Genomic DNA, 14,011 nt, shown 5'->3' with positions numbered 1-14,011 from the left:
TTTCGGAGGAGGATTTGTTGACAACAGTGTTGTATATGCCAATACCATTAGCCACCCCTTTTGAAGCATGTTCATGTAATTTTGGGCAAGCAACGAAACTTATCATCATGATTCTTATTAATGTGAGTGATTTTGTGTGCTACATGAAACTTGTTCTTGAGAAAGTTTAAATCTTCTCTTTGTTTCATTTTCCTCCAAATCAAATCATGCACAACAACCAACCAGCATGACAAACTTGCACACAGTAAAGTTACTAGAGCTCAGTAGACCCCCTTTTTCTGTAAGATGATCCCCTTGGATTCCAAGCACATTATTCAAGGCCCAAAAGTGATTTGAATTTGATCATGCAAAAGAAGAATCATAATAAGAAAACAATGCCAAGTTGCCAAACTGAAAGCGAAAGTATCTGCGAAGAAAAAAAAAAGTTATAAATGAGAGAGACAGACAATCTTCTATTTTTTCCAACTAATCCTATCTTGAAAAGTATCAATCATGAACAATGACCAAAACGAAGAAAATTACAAGTTAATGGCCAGCTAAAGCTATCCGAGAGCTTTGACCAAGCTGGGTTTCAAAGATACAAAACCAATCTTTTGAAACCCGATTGCTTTCCAATATAAACAAGCGGTATTATGTCATTGGATGCTCTATGCATCCGAGGCACATAACCCAACTGGTAATTAGTGTGTGAGGCAGAATCCAAAGCCCAATATTTAGCTTCCACCCCATGATGCCAATACATGAATGATTAAATTATGACTCTTAATTCTCCTAATGCTAACAACTACTTGAAAATAAGACTCCCCTATTTGTCTTAACCCACCCATGTAAGATGAAGATGATGAAGTTAGTGTGGAGCAAGCGATGAACCGTCCAATGCTGATCACTTGGATGCCCTTTTGATCTCTTCTCATGGCAGCTGATATGTATTCTGCAGCAGGCTAGGCACCCTTTTGAAATTGATAGCTTATTATGGTTTTGTTATTGACATTTTCCCTTCCCTTTTGCACTTTGACTCTGTAACCCATTATCAATGTGGTTAGCCTTGTAAAGAAGACATTGTTTTTTTTTCTCTCTCTGCAGACATTTAAGTTGAAGAATTCTGTTCAGAATTGGCTGCAGAGGCTTGTGAAGAAGCAGCAGCACCAGCACCAGTTGCTGCTGCTGTTGTTGTACCTGTGACATTTTGCATGTAATTTGTAAATTCTCTGGAGCTTAATGTTTTCCTTGTTACTCTGAAGTAATTTTCTAGGTATGGTTAAAAAACATAACATTTACCTGTGGTGGTAGTTGTGGTGGTGGTAATTGGCATTGAAGAAGGAAGAGAGAGAATCCCAGCTGTGGAACCAGCAGCATAGGGCTGATGAGGCAAATATGGGTACTGTACCATTTGGGGATATTGAACTCCAAGACCATGAGCCTGGCTACTGCTCTGTGCATACTGAGCATATAATGGGTAGACATTTTGGTACATGCCAGTTGGCCCTGATGCCCCAGTGGTGGTGTAATAAGGTGAGAATTGTTGACCACCATAAACACTATAATAATTCTGCAGCAAGCAACAAGATGCATTGCCATCAAAGTCAGCTTAAACAACTCAATTCAATGAAATTGTTTATGCATTGGTAACATGAATCAACATTGCAACATTGAGCTCCCCAAAAAGAAATAAAAATAGAGTAAAATCTATGCAATGTCACTTAAATGAAAGAAAATTACCATGGGATACATGGAATCTTGTGAATATCCAGTGTACCTGTAAATTGAAATTTCATACACACAAAAAAAGAAAAATCAGACATTGAACAGAAAAGAAAAGGGGATTTTGTCCATCTTTTATTCCTATGATGATTTTGAATCTTACCCATAAGCAGAATAAGGAAATGTGTATTGACCAGTTGGTTGATGGAAGTATGGTGATGAAGAGCCATGATAAGCAGGTGGAGCCACCAACCCATGTGCTGGTCTGAATCTTCCTGCACCTGCATTAGCATAATAAATGAGTACATACATCATTTTCTTTTCAATTCCTACCCCGTATTTAGATCCACATTTCAATTTGGTATAAAATGTAAATGGGTTTTAAAATATGATCAATGCAATTTCATAAAAGTGTATATTGGAAGGGATTTATCAAAGAAAAAAAGCATATAGTATGAGAGAGAGAGAGAGAGAGAGAGAGAGAGAGAGAGAGACATACCATGCTGCTGATGAGGAGTTTGGGGACGAGTCTTTTGTGCACCAAGAGATGCAAGATTGCAATTTGCCCTCCTTCCATCAATCACAGGGGATGGATTTTGACATGCTCTCATGGCTGCCTCTGAATCCTTAAATGTAACCTAAGAAATTGAAAGATTGAAAACAACCATAAAAACCAGCAGAAAAACCAAGAAACAAATGAACAAATAAGCTTCTGAAAATGAGAGGCAAAAATGGGCTTACAAATCCATAACCCTTGGACCTCCCAGTGTTCTTATCTGTAATCACAACAGCCTCCAAGATCTCTCCAAACTGTTCAAAATACCTTCTCATAGTCTCCCTCTGAGTCTCCCAAGCCAACCCACCAACAAAGATTTTGGTGAAAGTTGTGTCATTGTATTGGCCAGGATTATTAATGTTACTACCCACCATCTGAAATTGCCTTGGTTGAGACATCAGAACAAACAAACCAACAAAAACAAACACCCCAAACAAAAGCAGGAAAAGGGAAATAAAAAAGATGGCTAATCAAACAAAAAGAGAAAAACCCAGAACCCAAATACGGAGAAATAAAGAAAGATTTAGTCTTTTATTTCCAAAGATCACATCAATGAAAACACAAACACACTCGTGCACTTGGGATTCTGTTTGTTCCTCTTCTTCCAATCCTTCTCCTTTCTACGACTTGTTTTTCAACCAAGGCTACTTGTATAACTGCCTCTTTTTCACAACCAGGACAAGTAGCTCTCCTCAGATTCCTCAACAACGATACCCGTAACGAGAAAATCATTACTGTTGAGGGTGGAAAGGGGAAATGAGAGAGGAGAGAGAGAGAGAGAGAGAGAAAGGAAAAGAAAGATTACTACCCTATCAAAATATTTATATGCAAAACAATAACACACACAGAAACATAGCCAGAGAGGCAGATAGGAAAAAAAACAGAGGAGAAACAGAGCAATATTGAAATTTTAAAAGAAAAATGAGAGAAGGGATCGAAAAAAAGGAGAAGACAAAAAAGCTGCTAGTGGGCACCCACGACAATAGTAGGCAGAGGTGGTGTCCAATGAAAAATGGAAGACCAGAGACCAAAGGACCAACCTTTCTTGCTGTATCACCACTTTCTCTCTCTCCGCTACAAGCAATTTTATATATATATATATATATATATATATACACACAAAATATCAAACAAGAATATAAATATTATACACAAACAAAAAATATTGGTTTAATAATATTTCCATTTGTGGGGGGTGGGTCTGCATGAACATTTGCTTCGCTGTATTCAACCTTCCATTTCCTATTCTCTCTCTCTTTCTCTGTTTCACCCCTCTTGATATTGCTTGCTCTGTTTGTGGCATTTGGTGGGTCTCTGAGATATGATACCTTGAGACTCTCTCTCTCTCTCTCTCTCTCTCAACTTCAAAACCCTCTCTTTCTTTCTCTCTCTAAAGCTGCAGCTATTCTCTTAACCGAAAAAGTACAGGAAATGGGATTGTTTTTTGGTGGGCCAAAACTTTCTGGCACAACCTTCTAAATCTTTTCTTTGAAAATTATTAAGGGTAATCAATAATAATAAATTTGGGCACTAATTAAATAAATGTGGGCACCTCTGTTTTTGTTAACAACACCCAGCTCTTCTTCCTAACTGGAGTCTCATGAAAACCCATTTTTGCCCACCATTCCATTTCTGCATCAATGCATAGACAGATTTACTTGCAGTCTATAATTCCACCTCCACTCTCTTTGCTCTTTTGGCTTCCCATTTTGACAATTTTGGGTCCCCATTTTTTATGGATCAAATATGGCAGAAGAAATAAGGGGCACCCCATGTCATTATTTATTCTTAATTTGGTGTTGAGTATCATTAAAAAGGATTTTATTATTTGTAAAATAATTACAATGATTAAAAAAAGAAGAAGAACCAGTGGTATGCGTGGTAAGCGGCGTCTATGATGGTCAAATGGGATATATGAGAGAGAGAGAGAGAGAGAGAGAGAGAGAGAGAGTGAGAGAGTGAGAGAGATAGAGGGTAATATAGTGGGGGTAATTAGATCCACCAGATATATAATTAAAACTCTGGAACCGAAATCATGACTGTCTTCTACCACACAACGGCTTTGGACTCTCGAAGAGATCGCGGTCAAACCTCTGTTTTTTTTTTTCTTTTTAATTTTTTTCAGTTGCGAACAAATACTTTATTTATTTAAGTTCATTTTTCTTCTCATGTTTGGTTTCACTGTCGGCTCTGTTGGCGGCTAGTTCTAACAAAGCTGTGGGCTTGAGAGAGAAGTGGGTGAGCTGAGCAAATATTTGATTGGGTAACATTCATGGCCATGCACATACACATTCACACAGAGCTTAAGATGATAAGATCTTCAGTATCCTGTAAAAGGAGTTAGAAAATGACATCTACTTGCCCCATTATTGGTTCATTGGGAAAGATTCTTGCTTTGCCTACTTAATTATCATCCAACTGCGTTACAGCTTGTGCATCGTCTATGATCGAGTAAATAGCTCTACAAACAAATTTTTATCGGATCGAATTGGAGAATAGAAAGATTTGTGTACAAGTTATATCTTTCATTACCTTTTTGTGGAAAATCATTAGGTATGAATATGTTAGACACCTATAATTCGATTGATGAAATAGTATCTCTCTTCACAAAGAGCATTATTTTTTTACCACTGCACAAGAAAATATTTTCTTACGAATGAATAAGATATTGAAGAATTATATATCCATATATACAATCATAATTATTGATACGGGCCTACTGATAACTTTTACCATTAAGCAATCACTAGATTTGTTGTGATATAAGAAAATGTATTAAGGTTTGTTGATTAATCAAATCGCTTTAGAAGTCAACAGCGCATATATATATACACCTAGCTATAGCTAATGATGTTGATGCAAGTGGCAATTTATTGCTTTGCTTGTTTGTGAGCTTGGGTCGGTTTCAACATGTAATACTTGAAGTAGATCATGTTTGCTTAAATTCAATATATTGGAGATTTGGGGTGGTTTATTATATTATGTATTGTCATTGTGGATCACATGATTGTCATAATGCAAACAAACATTGGCACCAGCTCTCGCTCGGGTAGGGAGTTTGATGTGAAGGATTTGGCAGCTGTAAGTCAAAAACTTGGGATCCAGGGGCGGATCTACACGAAGGCCTGCCGTGGTCCTGCATTTCATATTTTTTTCTCAATCCCTTGTAATGTATTACAATACATATAATAATACGATTTCTACAATTAACTTAGTGTTGATCCTCTAGTTGATGATGAGAAAGCTATGTGGAAGTGATTTTTAAACTTTTGGTCCCCCCACACTAAGAATCCTAACCTCGTTCGTGTTGGGATCACAGCAGAAAGGGAAAAAAATACTGCTGAGAAAAGAAAGATGTCTATGCTGAAAAGGGTTACATGCTGCATTAAGAAATTATATAGTGCCTCAGCACATGCAGGATTCAAAATGTGTTTTGACTCATGTTCTTGTTTGCTTGCAATTTGCAAGCTATATCTTTTAATTTGAATCCTACCAAATGAAAATGGAGAAGATAAATATGTTAATATTAAACAAGTAACTTACACAAAGCCTTTGAATTGAAAATGATGCGCATGCATGTTCTCGGCAAAAAGATAGAGAAAAGTAAAACCACATGTTACCAACTAATTACCATAACATCCCACAGTTTTTAATTATTAGTATCCAGAGAAGTAAAAACCAGAAAGTAAAAAACAAAAACAGCCATAAAAATTCGAGTCAGAGAGGGAATGAAGAAGGTGACAAAGCTAGCTAGGCTGGCTTGAAGACAAGAAGCAAAGCAAGCCGAACTGAGGAAATTGAGAAAACCCATGAAAAGAAAAAGAGAGAAAGGGAAGGGAAGGAAGGGGGGGAGGCATGAGGAAATGTGGAGTGTGTCGTACTATCCACATGAAGGCTGCAAAACCAGGCAGGCAAGCAGCAACCCGTCAGAGCCAAAGCACATGCCTCTTGCCAGTGCCTTCCTTTCCATTATTATCCTCAAAACCCTAAACCCTCTTTAGGCAACTTGTGTATGAGGTATCAAATACCTCATCCAGCCATCATCAAATCCTAGCCTTTGGATTGCGCTTGCACACTCTTATTGGGGCATCCAACGGTGGAGAGACGAAGAAGACCTAGTCAAACGTAGGGTTTGTGAAATTTTTTGTTTTGTCTGTTTGACTGTTTCCTTAACACATTGGGTATCCATATCATCGAGTATCTAGTTTCATCAGAGCGTGGCAGTCTCTCACTCAGTCGGCTCCTCCTTACAACGTGGCAAGGCAGAAATTCTGATGTTCTGGCATGGCATGCACTGCACGAACCTCCTAATTTGTTTTCTTAAAAAGTAAAAGAGACCCCACAAACAACTAACCCACTTTCTCCACCTTCTCATCCCATCCCATCCCAACTCACATCATCACATGAATGTAATAAGAATTTTCTACTGTACTTTTGTTTGTGTTTTGTTTTTGTTTTGAGTGGTGATTTACCTATTTCAATTTTATTCACTTACACTCCTTTTTATAACTAAAAAAATAAGTGTAAGTGAATAAAATTAGAGTTGGGAAATCATTACCCTTTGTTTTTTCTGTTTTTTTATTTTTATTATTATTATTTTTTATAATTTTGCTAACATTGTATCCATGCCTTGTCATTCTTTGGGATGGCTATAGCGGCCCAGTAATGTTAGAAAAGATTTAAGTCTTGCACTTCTAGGAGATATGAAGAGCCTCGAAACCCAAAGAAGACGACAAAGAATGGGCATATCTGTTAATGAGGCCCAAATAAATATTAATGATTTGTTCACAATTAATCAAATTGGCCGTGAAAGAGTTCTTATAATATCCGTTATTTTAAGACAAGGTTACAAGGAGTTTGTAACTTAAGTGGTTAAAAGTATTTATCCTTACATCAGATGTTTTATGTTTAACTTTCCACTCCCCTAATATCGTTTTATAAAAAACAAAACAAAACAAAAAACCTAGTTTTTGCAAATTTCTTTTTTAAGAAAATTTGGGATAAGTCCAAAATGGAGAACATAAGTTAGGTTTAACTTATGCAAGTCCTTTGACTTTTCTACCATAGGTTTAACCTATGTAAGTCCTTTGACTTTTCTACCAATTAGGATTACATTTCTTTTTTTGTATTTTATGATGTAGATATATTATTATTATTATTATTTTTTAAAATAATCTAGTTGTTCCTATTACATCCCTGAAGTATAAATCGTGTAAAATTAATTTATAGCAAAATAATTACAACATCTATAATAATTATATAGATATATTATTATTATATACTTTTTACATATATTATCCTACAGGTGTACGTATATTGTCCTATTGCCCATTGCATAGGTATATATATATATATATATATATTATATTATGTGTCTATTTTTGTATCTGACTTATAGGTAGTTTTCTAATTTATGTTCTTGACTTATAAGTAATACAATTTATCACTAAGGTTTTTTCATTGCTAATAATAACACTATTTACCTATATGTTATGTTAGGTAAATAATTTCATGTGAGTGCTTGTCCGATCGATTAGTATAATATGTGGTTCTTTACTTATCACTGATTAAATTAGGTAAATATTATCAAGAAAAGAATTCAAAATTTAAATTCTGAAATTTAATTATAAGGAAATAATGCATTAAATTTAGATTTTCAATATGTTTTCCTTATTTACTCTTTGGTCAGGTTTTTCAAACAAAATGCATTCAAACCCGCAGTTATGAGCCTGGAACATGTTAGACCAAAACAAAAACCAAAAAGCCTGATACATGGATCACATGGTGAATAGATGCTAGCCAGAGATTTACTGGTTTTTCAAAGTCTTGTCCAGCTAGTAGCAGTACTAGTACTAATTGCACTTGCTAGCTAGTAAATCTAAGTAAGGGAAGGCCTCTGGCTTTTTCCCCCTTTTATTCCTTCTATACGATATATGTACATATATAGGTATATATCTATGTGGTATATTGAATATCAGAAGAAGTATTTGCCTGTTGGTGCAAATTGAAGTCTCACAGTCTCTATATCTAACTTTGGTTCAAAGACTCCATTGATATATATCTACTGTCAACAACTGAAATTTCAACCCATTTTATTCTATACATATCCATCTGTCTGATTTTGTTTTGGTTCAAACTCTATTATTCAAATGAAAACAAAGAAGATTTGCAACAAACTATATATTTTTAGTACCTTACAAACTATGCTCATGTTGTTCTTCTTTTTCTTCACAAATGGTGTTTAACACCTTGCATATTTTGAGATCACCATGGTTCTCACCGGCAGCAGCAACAATACCAGCAGTAAGCCTACCTTCCAAGCATTCTCGCAGGATCACGCGGCCTACTTCCTCCGAGTTTCGATCTTTGGCCATGTTCATCATGTCCACCTGCGCCATCAACTCCTTGAGTTGCGTGGTAGTCATTCTCACCTTAATAGTCAAGCTGTTTGGTGATGTTCTGTGACGAATTTCTTTATGATCTTCACTTGGACGCACTAAACCTTTGTACCTCCCAACCCAATTCCCCATATTTTCTCTCGAGCTCTAACCCTTGTAACAAATTATGAGTTTGAGTACAAACTAGTGGAAGTGGGAGTCTTTTTATATTTGTTTGAAAATTAAAGAAACAAGATTCGCATTAAAAACACATTCCATGTCACCACAAGATATGCATGGTTATTATTTTTTCCTCTGGGTGACGTACTTAGAAGAAGATTAATAATATAGATACCAAAACTGGTCAATTAGCAACAGCACAACTTGGAAAATTGTATTAGTGTTTATATATATAGATATATTAATTAGATTCTTTTTTTAGGATCTTTCCTGTTGAGAGGGACGATAATATATTAAACTCACAACACATACGACACAGTAGGACTCGAACCCAGAATCTTGTCTGAGAATGCAATTCCAAACCAATATGTACACTAGTGAATTTTTCGCAATTAATTTAGTATTTAATTTAGTAAATCACTGCAACATATGTCTTATGCGCGTGAAATGGTCCCACACCTCCTATGATTGAAGAACTGACAGAGATTTAGTTTGACATTCTGTTTACGATTTCATACATAAAATTAGAATATCTGCATCACATACAGATAACAAACGGCACCGTAAGGTTGTTTAGGATGTGAATGGCTTTGTCTCAGGTCAACACACAATATGTTGATTCACAATTCTTTTATTTTCGATCAAATCATAATTAATTCGCGGACCCATCTAAGTGTGAAAGTTTTAATTCGAAATACGTCACTGTAATTTAAGAAAAACCCATCTAAGCTTCACAAGTAGCTGCTGCACTGCATGCTTGCTTGTTGAACCTCGTTTCTAGATGTTTATTTTAGTGTTTGTGATCAGTTTTTAATTCGATGAGTCGCTTCTAAATTCTAATATTTGTTTGCTTTATTTGCTAATTAATATCTATTGGAAACCGTGTGCCAAAGCAAGATAAAACATCAGGCATCTACATGAACCACCTATGCTTTTGGCGCACGTATTGGTGGTCAGAGACACACCCGGATCCACACTCAATCCGTCCAACCCAAATATAAGTTGTTTAAACGAAAATTAACTTTTTTAATCTTCTAAAAATGGGAATTCAATTCTGATGTTACTAAAGAGAGATATCTGTTTGGGAGTGCTTTTGGAATGACTAAAAGCGTTTTCTCACAACCATACACACTTCTAAATGCATGCATGTCAATTACCCATAAAAAGATCCATTGATTTGTCTCCATAGTTTGCTTGCTAATCCAAACTCACATACGTTGAAGGAAAAAAAAAAAAAACTCCCCCTTGAGCAATTTACAAGTGATATATGTACTCTCTCAATAACTGATAATCATAAATAATAATAATTGCAACAGTACTTATTTTACTTCTAGTAGCTTAATTTACAAACTATGATCATGGATGGTGCTCAACTTCCAACCCCTTGAATATTGCTCATGATTCTCAACAGCAGCAACAAAACGAGCGCGAGACCTACCTTCCAAGCATTCCCTGAGGATCAAGCGGCCTAGCTCTGAATTCGAATTGGGGCTTTGGGTCACGTCGACCTCCGCCATCAACTCCTTGAGTTTCTTGGCAGTCATACGAACCTTGATTCTCAAACTGTTTGATGACGATGACGATGAAGTTCTATGTCTTGCTTGATCTTCAGTTGGGTGAACACCTTTGTACCTCCCAACCCAATTTCCCATTTTCCCTCTGAAGCTAGCGCTCTAACATTCCTTTCTATCAATCCCTCTTTGTGGGCGTACGTGGATACAAATGACTGAAAAGAATCCGCACGTACATGTGTATCTCTTAGAATTGGTTGGCAAGGCAACGTCTTCATTAAATACACACATCGATCCATTTTCACCACTAGAAATGTATGGTTTATATTAGAAACAAGTTCTTCGTCAAGGATCAATAGTTGCCGCACGACTTGGGTTATGTTGGTCTTTTCTCTCTGGCTTTATTCTAAGTAATGTGTCATCGTCCTATTATTCATTTGACTATTAGTTAATTACTGTGGCATGTAATCATGCCTCTTGACAAAACAAAAGTAAAAAAAAAAATTGATGCAGGACAATTAGAGGAGCAGTTCATGGAACCGCAATAGGCGTTAATTAAGTTGAATTAGTAAAATACCATAGGAAATTCTCAAACCACCATTTTAACGAGTTACATAAAACTCTGCGGTACCAGTTTAGATTTGACAGAAATCATAGCGGCCATGGAATGGATCAAAGTCAAGATTGATGGGCACACAGAACTCCATTTCAAGTTGACATCGAGATGGAGGAGGGAACTCAGAGTCAATCAACCAATACTCATCTCTAATAACAATTGAGAGTTTCCGTTTGCTATCGCTAATTGCAAAGTTTAATTATATAAATAATATTAAAAATATAGCCGTCGGCCTTGGTATGCCCTGATCCTGGAATGAGTAGCCTCCCTTCTCTCTAAACATTTTTTAACCAAAAAAATAATAATAATAGCCATCAAAATATTCCTATGAAATACAAAATCTTGTGTGAATATTATATCCAGGATTTCTAAGTTATTTATAATACCAAACAAAGAACATCTAAGATTCAATATCACATTCACATTGAAGGTGCACAATCAACTATCTAAACCAAAAAATAAAAAAGGGAAACTCAACCTAGAAAGCTATGCAAAGAACGCAAGAAAGGAAAAGGAAGCGTATGCTTTAGGGAATATGGATATGATATAATCGTGGCAAAATAGGCTAAATGCATGCTCTCACCAGAGTTTGCTTGGTAATATGAAAATGACTCACATGAATTCAAGAAAAATTAAAGTATTCTAGAAACTCACATGAATTCAAGAAAAATTAAAGTATTCTAGAAATCCAATATCTCTGGATCTACTTCGACAATATTCCACAATTCCAATCTAAATTCTATGTGAAGTAAAACCATGGATATGCACTATCAATAACTGAAAGGATACTCTTGCCTCCTTTCCTGAAAAAGAGATACTCCTTATTCCTACAAATCACGGTTTAAAATAAGTGTAAAAATAATTCATCCAAAATACAAAACGAAAAATTTCTATGCACATGTTAAACTGTTATTAGCAGTAATGTAGGAGTTACTAAGAAACGTACAATTATTTTCCTAGCTGAAAACAAAAGTAATGTTGCAACACTTATTTTACTCACATGAAAACAATGCAAGTAATATACATTTTTAATGAGTTCTTATTACAAAATATGCTCATGTTCTTCTTCTCCTCCTTCATAAATGGTGCTTAACTTCCAACCACTTCCATATTTTGATACCTGATCACGATTCCCAAAATCAGCAGCAACAACACGAACTGGTGGCAAGCCTACCTTCCAAGCAATCTTAGAGGATCACGTGGCCTAGCTCTGAATCGGGGCCTTTGGTTATGTGCAGCTCCGCCATCAACTCCTCCAGTTGCTTGCTAGTCATACGCACCTTGATTCTCACACTGTTTGTAGATGTTTTGTTTTTACTTCCTTGATCCTCAATTTGGTGCAACCCTTTGTCCATTCCCACCCAATTTCCCATTTTCCCTCTCAAGCTCCGATCCTTCTATCAGTCCGTCACCAAATTTGTGCATACACGTACCATGCATATACCTGTTTTACTTTTTTTTTTTTTATTTATTTTTAAATTTGGGGATTTAGGGGGGTATTCAATTAGGATTATAAAGCGTTTAAAAAGATTTTAAAAATCCGGGTGTATTCAATTTGAATTTATACGAACTTTAAAAGAGATTTTATAAGTCTAGGTGTATTCAATTCAGACTTATATGAACTTTTAAAAAGTCCATTCAAATATGGGTGTATTCAATTAGGATTATAAAAAAGTTGAATCAAATCTGGGTGTATTCGAAAGGTCATATATTTGGAAGGATTTTATTAAGTGATAAATTTTCGTAGGTTTTAAGGGAAGAGTTATAAATAACAAAGACCAAAATAATCCAACCTCCTCCCCAAGTATTTCATCAGACGTTTTTCTCTTGCCCTAGCTTTTCTCTCTGCGAAGACGAACAGCTTCCATCCTCCATATGTGAATGGTATGCTCCCTATTTTTTCTTTGATCAATACCTCGTTGGGTTTTCTTTTTCCATGATTTTTTATTCATCGTGTTTTTCTTGTTATTAGGTTTATGCTTGTTTATGCTACTAGGGTTTATACTTGTTACTACTATTGTTTTTCTTCTAAAATATCTATATATGACTAGATAGAAAATTGAAATAATTGACAACCTTTCTATAAGCGAACAAAAAAACTAAGACAAATATAGATGAACATTAAAAAAACGAAAATCCAAAAATTTCAACTTTTAAATGCTGTTTTGGAAGCCTAAACGACCTCAAAAGCCCAAAATTCACCATATACCACAGCAAAGCTGTGAGTTTGACTCATGACATCGTTCCCTTTTCAGAAAGGTGTCATACACCCCAATAGAGTTCGGACACCAAATCTGCAAATTCATATTGCGTCCTTTAACATAAGATGTGTCATGTTTGATCTATGGTTGCTGATGTACATTTTTTGTATTTTTTTATGATGTATTTTGTGATTGACATGATAAAATTCATAGCTGCACTCAAATGGAATATGAAAATACACAACAAGTAAATGGAAAAGGGAAGAGCAAACAAGATTATAATGCTTGAACTGTAGATGCTTCAAGCCGTGGATGGCGTGATGCTAATGGAATGCTAAGCAAGGCAACTGTAGAAACCAAAATACTCCCCAAGATTAATGAAAAACTTAGGTGTCACAAAACTATTCTCAATACTAGAGTCGGCTGAAGTAATTTGAAAGAGAATACAAAAAATATTCACTGCTTCTCCATCATAGCTCTGGGTTTGGGTGTCACTATATTTCTTATGAATTTTGCTTTTCGTTAAACATAATTTTATTTCATGTTGTTGAAGGAAAAGATGTTATGAATTTGGTTTTTTATTTCATGTTGTTTAAAATTTTATTTCATCTTATTTATATACACCAATGTTACTATATACGTTGACAACATTGAAAGTACTGTGCAAATAGGTACTGTGCATATTTGACATAGCATTCATGGTCAAATAGGTACTGTGCATACAAAAAGTACTGTGCATATTTGACACAACATTCTTGGATTATTCTTTTCATTTTGAACTGTGCATATGTTCTTCCATCGCAAACAAGTACTTTTTGTTTTTGCTTTGGGTAACAAAAACAAATTTGATTGAAAAAATTCAAGTTTCT

The 14,011-nt window shown here is 35.5% G+C and overlaps 2 protein-coding genes across 2 annotated transcripts; both read right to left on the bottom strand.

Moving 5' to 3' along the window:
• Positions 1–407: 407 nt before the first annotated feature.
• LOC103332136 (RNA-binding (RRM/RBD/RNP motifs) family protein) lies at positions 408–3,354 on the bottom strand. Its single transcript, XM_008234830.3, has 6 exons — positions 2,443–3,354; positions 2,201–2,339; positions 1,865–1,982; positions 1,720–1,756; positions 1,279–1,549; positions 408–1,176 (listed from the first exon to the last, which is right to left on the bottom strand). Exons 1-6 carry the CDS (start codon positions 2,653–2,655, stop codon positions 1,088–1,090), a joined length of 867 nt encoding a protein of 288 aa, XP_008233052.2. The 5' UTR covers positions 2,656–3,354; the 3' UTR covers positions 408–1,087.
• Positions 3,355–8,451: 5,097 nt separating this feature from the next.
• Positions 8,452–8,787, bottom strand: LOC103332222 (uncharacterized). Its single transcript, XM_008234942.1, has one exon. The coding sequence runs from the start codon at positions 8,785–8,787 to the stop codon at positions 8,452–8,454; it is 336 nt and encodes a 111-aa protein (XP_008233164.1).
• Between the last annotated feature and the right edge of the window lie 5,224 nt (positions 8,788–14,011).

This window comes from Prunus mume, linkage group LG5, assembly GCF_029339155.1.
Source record: "Prunus mume cultivar Tortuosa linkage group LG5, ASM2933915v1, whole genome shotgun sequence".
Lineage (NCBI taxonomy): Eukaryota > Viridiplantae > Streptophyta > Magnoliopsida > Rosales > Rosaceae > Prunus > Prunus mume.
Note: the sequence above shows the minus strand (reverse complement) of the source record. Positions and strands in the feature narration are given on the sequence as shown.